The sequence below is a fragment of the Dendropsophus ebraccatus genome, chromosome 8, assembly GCF_027789765.1.
Source record: "Dendropsophus ebraccatus isolate aDenEbr1 chromosome 8, aDenEbr1.pat, whole genome shotgun sequence".
Classification (NCBI taxonomy): Eukaryota; Metazoa; Chordata; class Amphibia; order Anura; family Hylidae; genus Dendropsophus; species Dendropsophus ebraccatus.
Genome location: NC_091461.1, coordinates 56,496,202 through 56,517,008, shown reverse-complemented (window position 1 = coordinate 56,517,008; position 20,807 = coordinate 56,496,202). Strand labels below are relative to the sequence as shown.

General features: G+C 41.8%; 1 protein-coding gene across 1 annotated transcript in view; it reads left to right on the top strand.

Moving 5' to 3' along the window:
* Nucleotides 1-15,166: 15,166 nt before the first annotated feature.
* Nucleotides 15,167-20,807, top strand: part of LOC138798599 (uncharacterized) — a 41,383-nt gene continuing 35,742 nt past the window's right edge. Inside the window, exon 1 of the mRNA XM_069979118.1 lies at nt 15,167-15,591. Within this exon, the coding sequence (XP_069835219.1) occupies nt 15,543-15,591 (49 nt within the window). The 5' untranslated portion in view covers nt 15,167-15,542. The remainder of the gene's footprint in view (nt 15,592-20,807) is intronic.

The following is a 20,807-nucleotide window of genomic DNA, read 5'->3' as shown; positions in this document are numbered from 1 at the left end:
AGGCTCTATGCACAGATCAACAATAATACTGATGAAAGCCATGCTATGGCAAAACATTCATCAGTATATGCATATATAAGTCCCCTAAGGAACTAAGGATCGCCCCCCCCCCCCCCCCCATAGTCACGGAGGGGCGTTCCTCCCATCCGGCACCGGCCGGGATCTCATTGATCTATGCAGTATAACTATACAGCATAGATCTCAATAAGAGATCAGTGTGCTTATACTAGAAGTCCCCCAGGGGAGCTTCTAGTATATGTGTAAAAAAAATAATAAATATAGTGTTATTAAAAATAAAATGCCCCCTCCCCTAATAAAAGTGTGAATCACTCCCCTTTTCCCATGTTATGAATTAAAATATATAAATAAACATGTTTATTATCGCCGCGTGCGTAATCGCCCAAATTATTTATCACATTCCTGATCTTGCACGGTAAACGGCGTAAGCGCCAAAAAATCCCAAAGTGCAAAATTGCGCAAATCCAGAAAAATTTTAATAAAAAGCGATCAAAAAGTTGCATATGTGGTCAAGGTACCGATAGAAAGAACACATCATGGTGCAAAAAATGACACCTCACACAGCCCCATAGACCAAAGGATAAAAGCGTTATAAGGGTATAAACCCACACACCGTATATGCAGCAGATATGCAACAAATACGCAGCAGATTTGTTGGTACAGATTTGATGCTGTGTTCAGTTATTTAGATCTAATCTGCTGCGATTTTGCTGCGATTTTGCTGCGAGTTTGCTGCGTATCGCAGCAGTAAATACGCTGCATATACGGTGTGTGGGTTTATACCCTAAGGGTATAAACACACACACCATATACGCAGCGTATTTACTGGTGCAATACGCAGCAGATACGCAGCAGAAACGCAGCAGATTAGATCTAAATAACTGAACACAGCATCAAATCTGAACCACCAAGTCTGCTGCAGATCTGCTGCTTATACGGTGTGTGTGTTTGTACCCTAAGCCTGGGAATGGAGCGATTTTAAGGAACATATATTTGTTAACAATGGTTTGAACTTTTTACAGGCCATCAGATACAATAAAAGTTATACATGTTACATATCGTTGTAATCATAATGACTTGAGGAACATATATAACAAGTCGAAAACAAATACCCCTCAAATAAATAAAATGCATTGTTTTTTTACAACACATTGAATTTTTTCCTGGTTATGCAGTGTACTTTATGAAAAAATTCAGCCTGTCATTGCAAAGTACAATTAGTGGCGCAAAAAATAAGGGCTCATGTGGGTCTCTAGGTGAAAAAAATGCCCCCCAAAAAATGAAAAAAATGCAAGTGATATGGCCTTTTAAGCACAAGGAGGAAAAAAACAGAAGTGCAAAAATGCAAATTGGCCCGGTCCTCTAAGGGTTCAAATATAACAATATTGTTCCCACACAGAGAACAGAGTAAATGAAAAGTGAAAAAAAAGCACCAGGATGTTTTAAAATTAAACATTAAAAAAAATTATAAAAAACAATCAAAATTTTTCTCTTACACCAATATGATACCAATAAAAACGAGATCATGGTGCAAAAAATGACACCTGAACCTGTCCTGTCAGTGGAAGAATAAAAGCGATATGGCTCTTAGAAGGCGAGGAGGCGCTCAAACATCCGTGAATCAATGACCTTCGGTAAATAGAAGAACTTATTCAGGAAGAATGTATATGAGGAGTATAAGCTTAATTGTGGATGAACAGAACTTTAATGTAATTGTAATGATCAACATTATAAAATAATACACTGTACTGCTGCCCTACAAGTAATGATGAGAATAGGCAGTCTTAGGTTCCGCTATCTATAGATATGAGATATGTGAACAAGTATATGTATTAATAATGATATTATGTATGTGCCAGTATATATATATATATATATATATATATATATATATATATATATATATATATATACACATATATGGACTATTGCAATTGCCTACAACTCCCCATGTCTTGCCTTCTGTCAGTAGACTAGGCTAAAATTATTCATGCGAGATCATACCGTAAATATTGATAGAGGTAAAATTAACTAAGTGCCCTCATCAGGTAAAATGAAAAAAACAAGATTAATAATAAGGGAATTAAAAAGAAAAAAAGAATTATTTGAACATTCTGATACTGATATCCTCTAATAATATAATCTTGAGCTTCCTGCTAGCATAATGGGCTCTTTAGGCTATTGAGCAATACCTCGTTGATATTTCTATGAGAGTATCAAAACCCATTGCTGTTTGGCAGAGAGGCAGAACTGTCTTTGATGATGGATGCAGGCTTTGATCTGCTGCCTTGCATAATCCTCCAAGAAGCAGGTATTTCTCTGCTACATATTTTTCAGCTTCTTTTCACATGAATTCCTCAAGCTCAGTAATATTGCAAATGAGCAAATGACATTTGTGAATTCCCAGTGAATTCCCTTATAAAATCTCCTTGTTCTAGTTATCCTTTGTTGTGAGATGGTAGGTTTCATGTATATTCAATTAGTGCATTCCTTCCAATCTATCATAAAGATAAGTATAGATACACTATGGCCATACATATCGCACAAGTGTTGATGGATAATGCCAATAAGGTAATGTGTACGGGAAGCCCAATTATCCCGCTACAGCACTCAGGGGTAAGAAAGGTCAAACATTTTGGATTTAAACATACAGAATGTTCTACAAAACATAAACTAATCATTGCCATAAGTACCTCCTTTAAACTTTAAATTGAATCTGTCTTGTAGTGTAAGCAATCACAATGCCAAATAGGAGATAAAAACACCATCACAGGCATACCTGTTTGGACCTCAGGGCGATTCTTAGCTCATGGTATACGGCCGAGATTATGCATGATAATTAAGTCATGATATTGTATTTGTGTTTTATGTTTTATTTGCACTTCTCTGAACACTGTCTGAACACAGCTGTACTCCTCTGCTTTGCTGATTGAATTCTAACCACACACATCTCTTCCCTGCTAGTTTCCCCTGGCCAATTAACAGTTAACCTCTCTTTTGCTTTGGTGATTGACATCTGGTCTTTCCACTCACCCTGTGCTGTATCTGTTTCTGTGTGTGTATGTGTTTGGTCCAATCTCCAACTCCATCTATCCTGCCACTATCGGTCATACAGATTACAGAACCACTGATTCACTCCCCCATTCAGAAACCTCTACATCCAAATGTGCAATATATCACACACTAGTATGCACCAATAAAACTTTCCAGAAAAAGAGGAAACGTAACAGAAGAGGATGTAGAGGAGGAAACCACTCCCAAAAAACTAAAATGATCACCACAGACCAGAAAATAGACCCAACCAAATTAGGGATCTTTAATCTGTCTAAACCCATACTATGAAATTAGTGTCCTTAGTAAGGGTCTAAATTTTAGCCCCACATGTAGATCCAACCTCTTTGAACTATTTGTGGATCTAAACGCATTCATCCGGAAATTAACAATCAAGAGACACTTTGCACTTAAAAACATAAACCAAACAACCAATATCATTCCTATCATCACCAATAATGATGATAATATCATACCCATGCTTGACATAGACGAGTTGGTAGAGAATATCGCTCTGGACCCTATAACTGCTGAGTTGAAACCTAAATCTACCTTCTACCCAGTAGAAAGTAAAGGACCCTATTTACAATAATGTGATGCAGGAATTAAAATCAATTAAAAAGGAAAAATATAGATGTAATAAAAATCTGAAAAGAGCCCAGATGTCAGCTGAGTATGAAAAACATAGTGATTAAATCAGCAGATAAAGGGGGAGGGGAGTCATCATGGATACTGAATACTATGATAGTGGATATGAATACTATTATAGAGATCTAGATAAAGATCCTACCTTGGATTTTAATAGTATCCTTAAAATGTTCTTGGACAGAGCACATGACAAACATATGCTATTAAAAAGTGAGAAAAACTATATTTATACATTGAATCCAAATATTCCCTTCTTTTATTTCCTCCCTAAGATTCATAAGAATTTAAGAACTCCACCAGGTAGACCCATCATAGCAAACATGGGCTCAGTTACAGGCAATCTATCTGAATATATCGACCATCAGTTACAAAAATATGTTAAAAATTTACCTGCTTACCTTAAGGACACCACTCACCTATTAGAGCTATTAAAGGAGGTTAATAGAGAACCCAATTATCTTTGGGCCACTTTAGATGTTACCGCTTTATACAGTAATATCCCCCACGAGGGGGGACCCAAGCTGTGGCTATGTTTTTAGACGAAGATCCACTTATGTCGGACAGACAGAAGGATTTTATTACTGAAGCCATATAATTTGTTTTAAAACATAAAAATTTTTTTTTTTATACAGACCTATGGGACCACGATGGGGACGAAATCTGCGCCCTTTTATGCTAATCTTTATATGGCGGCATTTGAGCTGTCTTTTATTCCTATTATATAATTATTTATAGAAGTTTTATTGATTACATCATTTTGATATGGAGAGGTGAGGAGGAGGATCTTATGGATTTTATTGACACCTTGAATTCTAATGGGGAATTCTAGTGGGGATTAGCTTTTACTAGCCATATTAGCCGCACTGAAAATGTGTTTTTTGATCTAAAAATTTGCACATTTGATAATAAGATAGAGACATCCTGTCATGATCATGCCTGATCATGATCAGGCATCAGTGCCACCCTCTGCGGTGAAGATCCGACCGCTGCGCCAAAGATTGCGCTTTTGGCATTAAGTCCGTGCCTGGTTTTGTTATGTTCTCTGCTTGTCTTTTGTTATCCAGTCCATGTTTTCTCAGTTTTCCATGCACTTTCCTTGCTGTGGTCTGTTCTCTTATTGTTGTCTGCTGTGTTGTGATGGACAGGTCTCCTCACCTCTGGCTTTCTGTGATTTCTTGTGTGTTTCTCCTGCTCCACCTATCCGCTTGGAGTCCGGGACTTCTGTTCCCTTATAAACTTCTCCCTCCCTTCACTCAGGGCTCTTGATAGTTTTGCAGCTTGTCTGTCTGCTAGATCCTGCCTCTGTGATATTGTCTGTATTCCTGGTTTCCTGATCCCTTGCTTGTTTATTAGCTTCTTTGTCTTTTGGTTCAGTGTTCTCCTTAGTCCTCAGTTTACCTTGTTTAGGGCTCAGTTCTTCTTGCTTTATCTCTGGCTTTGGCTTCACTGTTCTGGCTTTGGCTTCACCGTTACCTGGTTGCATCTCTGGCTTTCGTCCTCCGTTTGTTTGGTCCTCCGTTCCTTGCTGCTTTCTTGGTCCTGTCCTTCTGTGTGTCTTTGTGACTTTGTCTTGTCTGCTGTCATTGTACCTTGTTCGTCTGTACTGTGTCTAGTCTGTGTTCACACTTATTTGAGTGAAGGGAACATCGCCCAGTTGCGGACTGTCGTTTAGGGCCTGCTCTGCAAGCAGGTAGGGAAAGTGTGGGGGGTCTTAGCTATAGGGCCCACTTGTCCTGTGTCTCTGTGTTCCCGGGGGCCCTAAGACATCCACGCAATTTAAGGAGGTGGATTCAAACAGTTATCTTGACTTTGGGAGCTGTCACCTAAAAAAATGGAAAAACAATATTCCATATAGTCAGATGAAGCAGATCAGGAGAAATTGTAGTAATGATATACCATGTAGAGACTAACTTTCTACTCTTAAACAAAGATTTATGGAGAAGGGCTATCCTTCCACATTGATTGATAATGCAGCTCATAGGGCCCTATCACTAACCTAAGAAACCAGCCTCATTCCGGTTAATAATAAAACTAAAAAAGTAATCATAAAAACAATAACCTGGAATACAATACAGCCTTTACCACTATGTACAGTGCTGAGCATAAACGAATAGTGGAAACTTGAATTCCTCAAACTGGGAAATTTAAAAAAATTATCACATACTAAGAGAACATCTACCTGAAAAAACACTGCTGTGTGTTTCGCAAAAGTAAAACTTTAAAGAACATATTTGCCCCTTCAGTACCAAGGATCTATAAGACTATGAACAAGACAAAAACAAATAGTTTAATAACACCACTTGCTCCAGGAGTGTATAAATGAGGTCAACCGAGGTGCAAATGCTGTGATAACCTTGTGCTGAGACATCTTAACATCGGTATACCAGGAGAAAATGATCCCTATCTCATTAAACATATCACATAGTTGGAGTGGCATGTGAGACTATGTGATACATGGTGGAGTGTCCATGTGGTATGAGATATGTAGGGAGAACTACCAATCCCCTACGCCAGCAGATCAATAAACATCGGTTCAACATTGTACATAGCTATAATAAACATAGTAGTGTCTCCACTTTTCCTCACACCATAATAGTGATGCTAATTTACTTCGTATCACCCCCATAGAACTGACTTTGGATTTCAGGAATCTCTGCAGTAAAGAGATGTTCTGGATCTTCCAATTGAATACCCTGCATCCTGAGGGGATGAATTAATCCCTCTAACAGGTATATTAGTTAACTGATGACAATATATTAATTATTCTATGGGTATGTTTTATCTACATATAACAGTTATTTATTTCATTTTAGTTCACTTCAACTCTCTTCATCCCTTTCTGATTTTTAGTTTTCCCTCCTCCCTTTTCTCAGTATGCTATTTTATCATTTCCTAGTGTATTTTTGTATTTATTAGTCGTGCTTGAGTGACTATTGGCAAATATATTTATTAATATTGTACACAAAAGTCACTTGAAGCTACAGTACCGGCACTACAGGTGTATATAGCAAATGGAATGGTATGAGGTTACGGGTGTATAACAATGTGGGTATCCTGGTGCTGCTCCCTTATAGATATAGTCCAACAATCTTATAGAAATATATAAAAGAAATAGTAGGGGGTGCACTCACCTATTAAAATATTTTCTTTATTTCTTCAAAAACATAAAAGCCATCTACTCGGCTTGAGGATGGTGGGGAACGCCAAACACCTTGGGTCACGGACGTCACGGCTGTTCCATACTGCAGTACCGGCCAGATGATCTTTTCGGCCGCAGAGTTCTGCCGACAGCACACTATGGAGTGTGCGGCCAGGGACGCTCGCTCCACAGTGTGCACTGACATGGTTTTATACACTGAAGCCGGGGTTCCTAGACAGCAATGGCACGTATATTTCCGTATAAATCATGGCCGTTGTATAACGGCCGTGATTTTATGGAAATATACGGTGTGTGAACATAGCCTTAAAAAGTAAAGATGTATCATTCCCTTGAGGAGCGCTTTAAGCACACTAAAGTTACAAATATTTACTGGACGATATGGTTTTTATTAGCGTAAAATGAACATGTGCAAAATGTCACAGTAATGTAATACTTCATAACAATATGAAAGTATACTTTAAGAGGTTTATTTACCTTGAACTGATAATTTCTCAGGTATTTCTTGACTAAAACATGTAAATGATATCTTCAAAGAATAAGTGACATTGGAACATGCAGATGACATTGCTCTCCCTTTAGAAATGATCTCGGTATAACATAATATGTGGAAGTCATGAAGGTCTTGTCCTTTGAGTCTGTAGCAGTTATGACGTATATGTCTGCATACACAGATATGAACAGGAGATATCCTACATCGTCATTACATTGCATATACGTCTGGAGTTCAAAGAGTCCTTGCAGAAGGCTTTTATTTTTTACTGTTTAGTAGAAGACCACAGGGAAGCCCCGGCTATGTAGACAATGAAGGATCACATATGCAGAGCAGTGCTACATTTATTGCTGTGACTGAGGGGGAGTCACAACCTTTGCTAGGCTGTATGTTAGTCACGTTTCACACTACTGATTCTATACCAATAAGGCAATTTGTTTTTTTTTACAGTGACAAAGTTGTAATGAGGTATAACTCATGGTTCAGTTTTTTTGGAGAGCCCTCAATTCTGATGCTCCATGTTTCACCATCAGCTTTTCTGCATAGAATCTGTGGGAATAAGTCATGATAAGTCCATTTTTTTTTATCATGGCATAGACCAAAACTAAATTTTCTGTAGTGCTTGGAGTGTTGTGGACCAAATTAACATGAAAGGGATGCAGATTGTTAATGGATTTTCGTGTGGATTTCAGCATAGAGATTGTGTTAAAATCCAGGTTAATTATGGGCCAACATGGCCACGTGGTAGAAAACACCTTACTCTGGGTTGCTTGTTGCTGTCCCCCTTAATCTATACTTACATCTCTATACTTTTAAAACTTCCACTGAATACATTTATTAATTTTTTTGAACCGGTTCCTGCGTACGATGCCGTTCTATTCTGAGGCACTGGCCGGGGGTGAAGCACTGGAGGCGGCCAGTCTGTCCCAGCAGGAGGAAAACCCTGCCCCTCTATGGTACAGCTTTATTGATTCTAATGAAGCCGCAACATAGAGGGGCAGGGGTTTCCTCCCACTGGAGTGCTTCACCCCCGTCCGGTGCCCTAGAATAGAAGGGCACAGTATGTGGGAACAAATTAGGGAATCTTATAAGCCTGCTTGAAAAGATGAGTTTTGAGGGCACCTTTGAAGCTTTGGGTATTGGTGGTGAGTCTGACAGTCTTGGGTAATGCATTCTATAGAACTGGTGCAGCCCGAGTAAAGTCCTGAAGACAGGAGTGAGAGGTGCGGATTCAGGAGGATGTTAGGTGTAGGTAATTAGCAGGCCTACTCCTCCATTTCTCCATCTATACTCCTACATCTTGCCTGAAAGGAGATGTCCATGTATTTTTGTATTTGAAGGAGTACTACGGTGATTTACTTTTTACACTTAATTAACACACATTACAAAGTTACATAACTTCGTAATGTGTGTCAATAAGCTATCTGGCCCCGTTCCTCCCCTTTCCCCTTCTTGGCTGAGCAAGCTGGAAGCTATGTGATGCGCTCCAGCCAATGAAAAGGCTGCGGATGCGCACCAGCATCCTTTTCTCTCCCATACACTGCTCCGCAACCTGGATAACCTGGGAGTAAGGAAGATCCGAGGATGGTGGACGAAGATGATGGGGGAGATTCAAACGGCAATTGTCACCGGATGGATGGTTAGTGTATATGTTGTGTGTGTCTGTTTTTTGTTTTGTTTTGTTTTTGTTTGTTTCTTGTATGTTTGTTTTTGGTTTTTTTTGGGGGGGGGGTGCCGAAGTCCTCCTTTAAAGCGACTCTGTACCCGCAATCTGACCCCCCCAAACTGCTTGTACCTGCGGATAGCTGCTTTTAATCCAAGATCTGTCCTGGGGTCCGTTTGGCAGGTGATACAACTTTTAAACTTGTAGTCCCGTGCCCTACGGGAGTGGCCTAGATTGTGTATGCATTAGGCTGGCACAACCTCTCTGTCCCTCCTCCCCGCCCTCCTCATCATTAGGAATGCTCCAGGCAGATTGCCTACTATTCGTCAGCTGTGTCAGCACGGCGCATGGGCTGGATCGTTAAGACACCTGTGCAAATGTTCAGCATGGAGAAAATGTTTCAGTGGCATTCCTAATGATGAAGAGGGTGGGGAGGAGGGACGGAGGGGTCGTGCAAAGTTAGGGCACAGATATTCTAAGCCACGTCGTTAGGGCACGGGGCTGTAAGTTTAAAAGTTGTTTTTTAGGACAATAATTGCATCACCTGCCAAACGGACCCCAGGACAGATCTTGGATTAAAAGCAGCTATCTGAAGGTACAAGTGGTTTGAGGGGGGCAGATTGTGGGTACAGATTTGCTTTAAAAGTGTTCTTGGTGGTGGTGGGGGAGGCGGTAGTTGAATAAACTGCATGTGCTCACCTGCTGCTAATACCTTGCTGTTACCATTCTAGTGGTGCCTGTCCCCACTGCTAGATGCTTTCTGCTTGTGTTCCAACACATAGAAAACGCCCACAAAGCCAACTACTACAGCAGGATTGATCTCAGGCAGTGATTGGTCAAGTAGACATTTCCTACATGTCAGAATGGAAAGCATCATACCCTGAGAAGAGAGGACCAGCACCTTAAAATATAAAAAGCCTCTGCTCCTTTACGTGTATAAGCTGGGCCAGTTCAAGCTGTGGATTATCATATGAGCACCTTGGGCAATAATTAAACCACCACCCTGACCCCTGGGTAGCCTACTCAACTACATAATCCTTCACTGGTCCTTGCTATTTTTGTCAACTATATACTAATACATCTAACAAAACATAGACTAAGGGTGGTATTACACGGAACGATAATCGGCCGAATTGGCCCGATTCGGCCGATTATCGCTCCGTGTAATAAATGCAACGATCAGCCGATGACAACGATCATCGGCTGATCGTTGATATAGGTTAGAACCTATTTTCGTCGGGCGCCGACTGCGCACCGCTGCGTGTAATAGCGGTGCGTTGCCGGCGACTAACGATATACATTACCCATCCACGTTCCAGGGCTGCTCCTGCCGTCCGCTTCTCTCTGCGTCCCGCGCGCGCTCTAGCGTCACAGAGGCCTGTCAGCTGATAGGCCGCTCAGCCAATCACAGGCCGCGGCGGTCCCGGCCTGTGATTGGCTGAGCGGCCTACCAGCTGACAGGCTGCTGTGACGCTAGAGAGCGCGCGGGACCCCCGGGAGAAGCGGACGCAGGAGCAGCCCTGGAACGTGGATGGGTAATGTATGCCAGTTTAGCAAGGGCTGCAAGGACATCGGTAACGATGTCCTTGCAGCTCTTGTCAAACGATTATCGGGCCGTGTAATAGGTCCAGTAAACGAGCAACGATCTAGCAGATCGCTGCTCGTTTACAGGTATTATCGGGCCCTGCTCGGCCCGTGTAATACCACCCTAATAGTGTAAAGGTCTGAGAATACAAAGCCCTACCTGTCTAGTAAAAATAAACAAAACACTTGACTGGTCTAATAGAAAAAAAAAGATAGCTGTTATACCTGTCCATACTAAAAATAACTAAACTATACTTTGTCATCACGACCTGAGCTACCTTAGTTTACCAAGAGACTACATGGGTTGCAGCATCATTCTCTATTGTCTACTGTGGATTTTTATTAAATAGTATGGCCTCTTTCTTTGTATACGAAATTTAAATTATACAAGCCTGGAGAACAAAGAAATGTCTACACATCTCACCCATGGTTGATACTAAAGCTTGTTCAGCTACATTAAAAACCAACATCAGAAGTTAGTATATAATTTGATCAAACCATCTAAATTTGATCTAAACGACACTGTGCCAGTCAGCGACCACCATCACTGCAAAGCCAGTGTCCACGTTGGTTCATAAGGCAATATGGTTTGATCAAATTATATACTAATTTATCATGTTGGTTTTAAAGGGGTTATCCAGCGCTACAAAAACATGGCCACTTTCCCCCTACTGTTGTCTCTAGTTTGTTTGAGGTTTTGAAACTTAGTTCCATTGAAGTAAATGGAGCTTAATTGCAAACTGCACCTGAACTGGAGACAACAGTAGGGGGAAAAGTGGCCATGTTTTTGTAGCGCTGGATAACCTCTTTAAATGTAGCTGAACAAGCTTTAGTATCAACCATTGGTGAGATGTGCAGCCATATCTTTGCTCTCAAGGCTTGTGGAAATTAAAATTTTTCTGTTTTTTCTGCTGTATTTTTGACAAAATTTCTACATGAAAATTTGTACAAATTTAAAGGGGTATTTCTGGAAAAAAATTACTTTTTCCCTATCCACAGGATAGGGGAAAAGTAGGAGATCATGGGGGGTCCGACCCCTAAACCCCCTGGCGATCTTCGTATCGGACCCCACCGGCTCTATTCATTCCTATGGAGCTACGGAAAGAGCCGAGTACTGCCCTCTTTTGGTGTAATTGGCTCTTTCCATTGCTCCACAGGAATGAATAGAGCCGCGGGTTGCACACCGACCTGGGCTCTATTCATTACAGAGCTGGCGAGGTTCAATGCGGAGATCGCCGGGGGGGTTTAGGGGTTGGACCCCCACGATCTCCTACTTTTCCCCTATCCTGTGGATAAGGGAAAAGTTAATTTGTTCCTGGAATACCCATTGGTTTCAGAAAGCTATACAGATTTGTAAATTGCTTTAATTTAAAAATCTTAAGTCTTCCATTACTTATCAGCTGCAGTATGTCCTGCTGGAAGTGGTGTCGTACTATAAAGTAATCTATAAACATGGCCTGGGCTCTTTGCACATTACAAAGCTGTGTCCATGAAGGTTGTTTGGAGGTATACAGAACGTTATGCCATATGATACCTTTGTCATATGGCATCTGATGGAACATTGCACCTTGAAATTAAGATGGAAGAAATGGAGGTATTTACATGCATATGGTTTTATAGTATTATTTATTAGGATCACGTACCGCCAACAGGGGTGTCACACTCAGGCCCTTGAGCTGTTGCAAAACTACAATTCCCATCATGGTAAAGCTTTGGATGTCCAGGCATGATGGGAATTGTAGTTTTGTAACAGCTGGAGAGCCTGAGTTTGGCACATGTGACCTACAATGTCTCCTAATCGTGTGTATTGTATAATATATTCTGAGAAAACCTATGTTAAACGTGTTGTTTGGGCATTAGGGGTTTTAGCTATATGCCTGTGGAGGGGGTAGATAAAGCTTTCTAGCCAGACAAGCCCTTTAACCACAATCTGCTGGATACACAATAGTTCAGGCTAGGTTCACACTGTATTTTTGCTGTCTAGCTGACCCCATCTTTGTATATGATAAGTATATATATATATATATATATATATATATATATATATATATATAATATATTGGAGGTCAATAAAAAACAGATCAAAACAGATGCATACATTTTTTCACCTGTTTTACCCAATAAATGGATCAGCTAAACAGACAGCAAAAAGACAGTGTAAACCCAGCCTCACTAAAAATCTTTTTTTTTGTATACCGATGTATATTTTTACATTTCAGGCATGGATTCCATCACGCTGAAGTGTCCTGTCTATTTTATCTCCTTTGGTTCAGTTTTGGATGAGTCAGCAAACTATTACCGTACGTTCCTATGAAAAGATAATGGAGAAAAAGTCTCAGTGAGAAAATGCAGCTGAAATAAGAATATTTTAGCCCTGATGTACATGACACAAGTACACTTCTGAGTTCATGTACAGTATTAGACCTGCTGCAGTCATGATTGCACCATATTTGCACTTATAACCATATTTACTTTCCATGATACCAGATTGTGTACAGGTTAGTATGTGGAAATGTGTTATAAAGTGCTAGCAAGGAATGCAGTACATGTGATAAGGTGAGGTTGACTTCTATACTACCTGACCTGGTACAGTGTAATGAGCGAAAGAGCTAAATGTGTTCAAGGAAATAGTTCACCAAGCAAGAAATCCATTGTAAAATTGTGAGAACAGAAGCAGAGACTGCCAAAGTCTTCCCTGAATGTAGTAATTTGCTTTCATCCTTCTTAAACTGGCCCAGACATTTGTCAAAACTACGACTCACCTGCTGCTACACCCAACATTGTTCCTGCTAGTGACATTGATCCATTGTGGCTGCAGTGCTGCGCCAGGTCCCACCAAATAATGGACCTACTTTGCTGCCATAGGTGCCACCATTGTTAGGGAACTACTCAACCAGTACAGCATAATATGATTTTTAATCAATTCTGTCTGTAAATAATAATGGGATCTTTGATCGGGCAACTTATCTCCTTTTTCATCTCTATATGGCCTTATTGGGTACATGAAAAGAGGTTGCCAAAGTGGACTACTCCGTTCAAATTCAAGTTCAAATCAGCATTGTACTTTCTACAAAATTTTCTCCCCTGGAGGGATATCTGGCTATTCCTGTCTTTTAAGACTCGTAACTGAGGCTCTACAGACCCCTCTTTTGCATATTTAAATTTATAGGGGGCAATGTATCAATGGAGACTCTTCAGTGAGTACTCCATTTTATTTTTTGTCGCTGGTCTCCCTGAGCTCAGCGATTGTTGTGTTTTGTTGGTCTATTTTTCATTGCCCCTGTTAGCCAGAATCCTACTCCACACTGATGAGGGGCAACTACCCCGAAACGGCTGTCTGTGGATGGATGCCTGCCTTAGTAGACCCTTGACATGTCGCAATACTCGCCACAGAGTTAGACTTTGACGCAAAAGTGGCCACCCTGGTATTTCCCTATTTATGTTCCAATACTCGGAACCTAGTGGGACTTAAAGGTTTCTGCAAACTTTGCATAGTGTAATAACTCTGGATGGTCACAAGTCGGCACCTTACCTATAGCAGTCACCTTTCCTGGGTCCTAACAGACACCATATGAAACCATGTATTAATGCAAATACGTAATCAGTTAATGAAATACAAGAAAACAGAGAGGCACAAAAGTAGAAATGTTCAATCAGGGATTAAACTGGGTGTGTAATGAAAGAAGTAGTGGAGAGCAGTGGGGACCAGGAGCCCAGAATGTAGGGAACTGGTGAGTACGTCCAAAGTGTTTATTGGTCAGAGTCTTGGTGTTCAGACTGAGATCAATTCGGCCACTTGGTCCTCTCCCTGCTCCCCGTGGCTGTTTTATTACAGTGTTGGGGCGAGGAAAGAGTCCACTATAGGGCTTTCCCGTCCATAGGTTCCATGTTATACCGAACGTGAGAATAAGTTCTTATGGAGGAACAGTAGGACCACAAACCACTTCCCACAGGTCCCATACGGCTCAAAGTTTTTCCACCCTTTTATTGTTGAAAGCTGTAAGGTTCTCCATTTGGCGTACTCAAAACCTTTGACATGTCTCTGCGACATATTACTTTCTTTTTTTTTTTTAAATAACAGGTATGCACGGATATATAAGAAGCCATTTATAGTTTATATAATTTCCACATTTTTATAGCGTAACATTAATACCAAAAATGATCGTTATACAGTGGAACATACCAACATAAATCACATTTTATTAGTTTGGCTTTGCTATAAAGTCTCAATCTCAGATAAATAATCCACATTGGTGAGGTTCCCTGAGGTGAACGAGAACATAGGTGAGAACTGTAACAACGCAAATCATAAAATGAAACTGCTACCCTCTGACCAAATTCCTGCCACCATACACATAGGAGGACAATAAAACAACATTTCCTAATAGCTGAGATCTTTTGTTTGCAGTAGATTTACACTTCATCGCTCCCGTTACTTCACTCTCCATGTTTTTATTCTGGTGGATACAATACAGAGCATGTGGTAAGATTGTGTAATAGCTCAGGCATTTCAGGGGTGCTCTCCTCACAGAGGTAGTTGCAACCCATCCAGTCATCTTGGCTTATCAACCAAGGGAGATACATTCCTAAGGGCTGCTCCCTTTTCTTCAGTCCCTGCTGGCTGGGAGCCACCTACAGTTCAGCACAGCCTCTCAAAGAGCCAGCACTGATTGAGCTTTTAGCTCAGTTTCCTCTGTGGCAGAGACAAGAATCCAGTCTCCAGTTCCTTCTCCAGCTGGAAAGCAGACTCTGCTGAGATAGCTGGCTGTACATACTGCAATCATGGAGCCTGAAGGAGAAGCTGATTACTTTATAGCCTTGCTGCATTAAGCAAAGAGGATTCCACAGCACAGGTCTCCAGTCACTGCTCCCTGGAGAGGACACAAGTGCACAGCAAGCTGCCACAGTCTGCCTGGGAGAGGGGGACCATGTTTAACTGGCACAAAACCTTTGCTATCTTACCATACTGGAAGAGAGGTAGGACTTCTACTCATGCTAGATAGATCTGTAATGTGTAGAGAGAATTCATGTAATATTTAATAGAGAATTTTTTACATTTCATTATCAATTATTATAAGAGGAGTTTATGCAGAGGCATAGCTGGTATTGGTGTCTATGGCTATAATACAATGTTATCCATTTAATTATAATAGTAGAGAAATGGGGTTTGTTAGGGTTACGTAAAAGGAGCTTATATGAAGTAAATTTATGGTAATGATGATAATCAGAGGGAAATTATTATTATTTATTGCTTGCCAACAGACTGGTAGTTAAAGGATAAGGACATAGCTCTAAAATGGTTAAAGATTTACCTATCTATCTATCTCCTATCTAATCTATCTATCTATTACCTATCTATCTCCTATCTATCTATCTTTTATATCTGCATATCCCTCAAAGTACAGCTTATAATTGATCCCTCCTGCTGGTTCAGCTATACTACACTGCCTAATGCTGCGTTTACACAGACAGATTTATCTGACAGATTTTGGAAACTAAAGCCAGGAATGGATTTGAAAAGAGGATAGATCCCAGTCTTTCCTTTATGACCTGTTCCCTGTTTATAGTCTGTTCCTGGTTTTGGCTTCAAAGATCTGTCAGATAAATCTGTCTGTGTAAACGCACCATTAAGCTATAACATCAGCAATGGCCAAAATCCACCTTGTCACTGCTGATAAGTTATTGCCATTAGGTAAACTGAGTCTTATCTTTTGTTAGACCCTGATGGTTTTGTGGATTCCAGGGGCGTAGCTAGGGGTTCAGCCTAGGGGGGGCGAGCAAGTCTGAGTGGGCCCCCAACCGATTATGTTACTCAAAGGGAACCTCGCTTGACAACAATGCTTTCTAAATAATAAAGGGTATATTCTGCTCCATTACTCATAGTGAATTAAGAGCAGTGTTAGAGGCTTCTACATTTACATATATAGACACATAAAATGAAACAGTGACTTACAAGGGGTGTCTTCTCATCGGAGTCGCTCACTATCCCAATGTCATGGATGTATGGGCAGTATAACAGGTTCACCTGAGATCTGTAGTTAAAACTGTAAAAAAAAGTTAAATCCATTATGCAAAGACTATTATTTTCCCTATACACTGACTGACCCATATACCATAGAGGTAGATAATTTGCATTCTGCCTAAGACAGGTGCATCACTCACAGGGAGGTACCGCAGGCTCAATCACTAGCTAACTCGGGCAGCCACTACAGGCTGCTGCACCCTGCTCTCTGTGATCCGAATCACAGCTTTCTGATTTAAACATACTTGTCCCTTATCCTGTAAGAGACTGGGGTGGAGGGGTCGGACCTCTGCCCCCATTCCCCCAGGATCTCCAGATCAGCCCCCAGCTCCTCTATGAAGCTGCCAGAGAGAACTGGGCCAAATAGGGTTAAATCAGAAAACCACTGTTTTCCACATGTCCAGCTCCCCCTGGTTTCCACATGTCCAGCTCCCCCTGGTTTCCACATGTCCAGCTCCCCCTGGTTTCCACATGTCCAGCTCCCCCTGGTTTCCACATGTCCAGCTCCCCCTGGTTTCCACATGTCCAGCTCCCCCTGGTTTCCACATGTCCAGCTCCCCCTTGTTTCCAACATGTCCAGCTCCCCCTGTTTACCAGCTCCCCCTGTTTCCACATGTCCAGCTCCCCCTGTTTACCAGCTCCCTCTGTTTCCACATGTCCAGCTCCCCCTGGTTTCCACATGTCCAGCTCCCCCTATGTCCACATGTCCAGCTCCCCCTGTTTCCACATGTCCAGCTCCCCCTGCTTCCACATGTCCAGCTCCCCCTGCGTCCACATGTCCAGCTCCCCCTATGTCCACATGTCCAGCTCCCCCTGTTTCCACATGTCCAGCTCCCCCTGTGTCCACATGTCCAGCTCCCCCTGTTTCCACATGTCCAGCTCCCCCTGGTTTCCACATGTCCAGCTCCCCCTGGTTTCCACATGTCCAGCTCCCCCTGGTTTCCACATGTCCAGCTCCCCCTGTGTCCACATGTCCAGCACCCCCTGCATCCACATGTCCAGCTCCCCGTTTCTACATGTCCAGCTCCCCCTGTGTCCACATGTCCAGCTCCCCCTATGTCCACATGTCCAGCTCCCCCTGTTTCCACATGTCCAGCTCCCCCTGCTTCCACATGTCCAGCTCCCCCTGCGTCCACATGTCCAGCTCCCCCTATGTCCACATGTCCAGCTCCCCCTGTTTCCACATGTCCAGCTCCCCCTGTGTCCACATGTCCAGCTCCCCCTGTTTCCACATGTCCAGCTCCCCCTGCTTCCACATGTCCAGCTCCCCCTGCGTCCACATGTCCAGCTCCCCCTGTTTCCACATGTCCAGCTCCCCCTGTTTCCACATGTCCAGCTCCCCCTCTTTACCAGCTCCCCCTGTGTCCACATGTCCAGCTCCCCCTATGTCCACATGTCCAGCTCCCCCTGTGTCCACATGTCCAGCTCCCCCCGTGTCCACCTCCCCCTGTGTCCACATGTCCAGCTCCCCCTGCATCCACATGTCCAGCTCTAGTCTATTCCTAAAGATACAGACTGCCTGTGCAGTCTGTATCTTATGCTTTTACCTATAGCTGTGTAGCGGAGCAGTAAGGCCGGGGGCGGCCATCTTGATGACGTCAGTGGTGCGTTCCCGCGCTGGAACGCAAGGGACGTCATCAACATGGCGCCCGGCTTTACTGCACCGCTACAGAGGACTGGGTAAAGTATAAGATACAGACTGCACAGGCAGTCTGTATCTTCAGAAATAAACTTCATGAAGATACAGACTGCCTTTGCAGTCTGTATCTTATACTTTACCCAGTCCTCTGTAGCGGTGCAGTAAAGCCGGGCGCCATCTTGATGACGTCCCTTGCGTTCCAGCGTTGGAACGCACCACTGTGACGTCATCAAGATGGCCGCCCCCGGCCGTACTTCTCCGCTATACAGGATTAGGTAAAAGCATAAGATACAGACTGCACAGGCAGTCTGTATCTTCAGGAATAGACTTAGGGAGCAAAAATTCAATAGCGATCTGAGTGGGCCCCTGCCAGAGTGGGCCCGGGGGCGGCCGCCCCCCCTGCCCCCCATCAAATTTCGCTACTGGTGGATTCTGTTTGTCAAACAAATAGATGTCATTATGTCATGCACATATTTGCCAATTTTCCACACTGCTGAAATATCTATTATCGGATAAAATGCTATTTTATAACTGCAGAGAATTAGACAAACGTGTGTTTATCTCTAAAAAAACACTTTACAAGGTATACAAATAATCTATATAGAAAGTTAACTTTTAAACATATTTGCATTACTTTTGTTCTACTATTCTAGCCATAGAATTTTCTAAACAGTGTGGAACTGTATTCACTGGTGTAACTTCTGCTTACTGTTACTGGAAACAATCAGCAAGCAGCTATCATAGCGATCATGTCACCAGTCATCAGATTACAGAGATCTATTATATTATTACATAGATATTGTGTTATGTGTTGTTTTAGATAATTTTGTAGTGTTAGAAAAAAAAGGACCCCCCCCCCCCAAAAAAAAAGAGTACCCTAAATGTACATGGGCCATGGTCTGTTACCATTAAAGTGAATGGATCTAAGCATCAAGACCAGATGCAGCCCTTGGTGGATATATGTGGTGCTTTCTTTAATCCCCTTAATGGTGCGTTCACACCTACAGGATCTGCAGCTGATTTTCTGCATCAGATTTCATTTAAATAACTGAACACAGCATCAAATCTGCTGCAGATCCTGTAGGTGTGAACGCACCCTAACACAGTGAAACAGTTCAGCGGCAATTTCAGCTTTGTTATATCTGTGTTCCATACAATACAACAAAAGCAAGACATAGTTATCTGTGGCTAATTACAAGTGACTTGTGAATTGTTGTAAATGATGTTGCTTTATGAATTCAAGGGAAATCAGCATTTAAACCAACACAGACAGGTAAGTTTTCATAACAGTAACAGTATGATTTTAGCAGTGAGCGTGATCAAAGGGATTGTGGAAACAGCTAGGTGCCGATGTGCAAATGATCTACATCCTACACCCTATAACATCTGTCTAAACAGGACTAGAAGCCCTGTAATGACAGTGACTCACCCCCTGCCCAAACACTACAGTCCCATAAATTCTCTTATCTCAGCCTGATCATAAACTATAAATTCTAAAAACAACCTTTTGTCTCGAGACTCAAATTAAGAAAATAATCGGATGAAATCCTTTCAACAGACTGAAATTGTGTTACAGATCACAGTGAATAGTGGACGTACCGCAAGACAACCCAGGGATCTTTTTCCCAAAACAAGCACTTTCAAAGCTGCCTATTTCCTTTAAGATTCTAAACACTGCTGACATGTTACCCTTTAATCTTCTTTAGTTCAGTCTTGACATGCCCATAACATCTTATCAGACTAGACACTTTAAGATGTGCATGGGGTTTTTCTGCTAAATTCCAAACAGGATAATCTATACAGAACACTGCAAAGGTGTACAAGTGTGTCAGTTACAATAGGTGATGATCTGTAGTGTTAATCGGTGAACCCGATACAGAGACATATTGGCCCACAACCAAGTGGCCATTTCGTGTAATGGCGAAATGTGGTATTCACATGCACTGACCTATAACTAAAGCAAGTGGTTAAAACATTAGCTAAATGCATTAACACTTGTCTCACGTCCGGTTTGAATCCCATTGTTGAAACACTGATGAAGTCAATACGGCTTCCTACATCTCGGCTACTGAATCATCTATTGTACTCTTCACTAGAAATTGGCATTGTCATGTATTGTTCCTTATCATGAGATACAAACAAGATTTTCCCTCCAAAATTTTTCTTGCAAAACATTCTTGTTTTATTGGCAGAACTGCAAAACATGTTTCTTTAACCACACTGAGCTTTTAATCAGGGATACTTCTAACTGAAAGAAACTTTGGAAATAACCTTAAAGCGGGTAATAAGATTTACATACCATCCATTGTGCCGCTGCGGTCAATCAGCTTTTTTTTTTATTCTGCCACCTGGTTCCCGTTATATTTGCCTGTAATCCAATATACTAATGAGGGCCGTTGTGCATTGGAGGTCAGACCCGCGCAAGCGTTATAAAGATATCCCCCCATCCCCATGACAAGTGTCTCCTCTGCTCTGCAAATTGACGTCGCAGAGATGTTAAAAGTTTTTTTTATCGTCTTATGATTGGTCTTC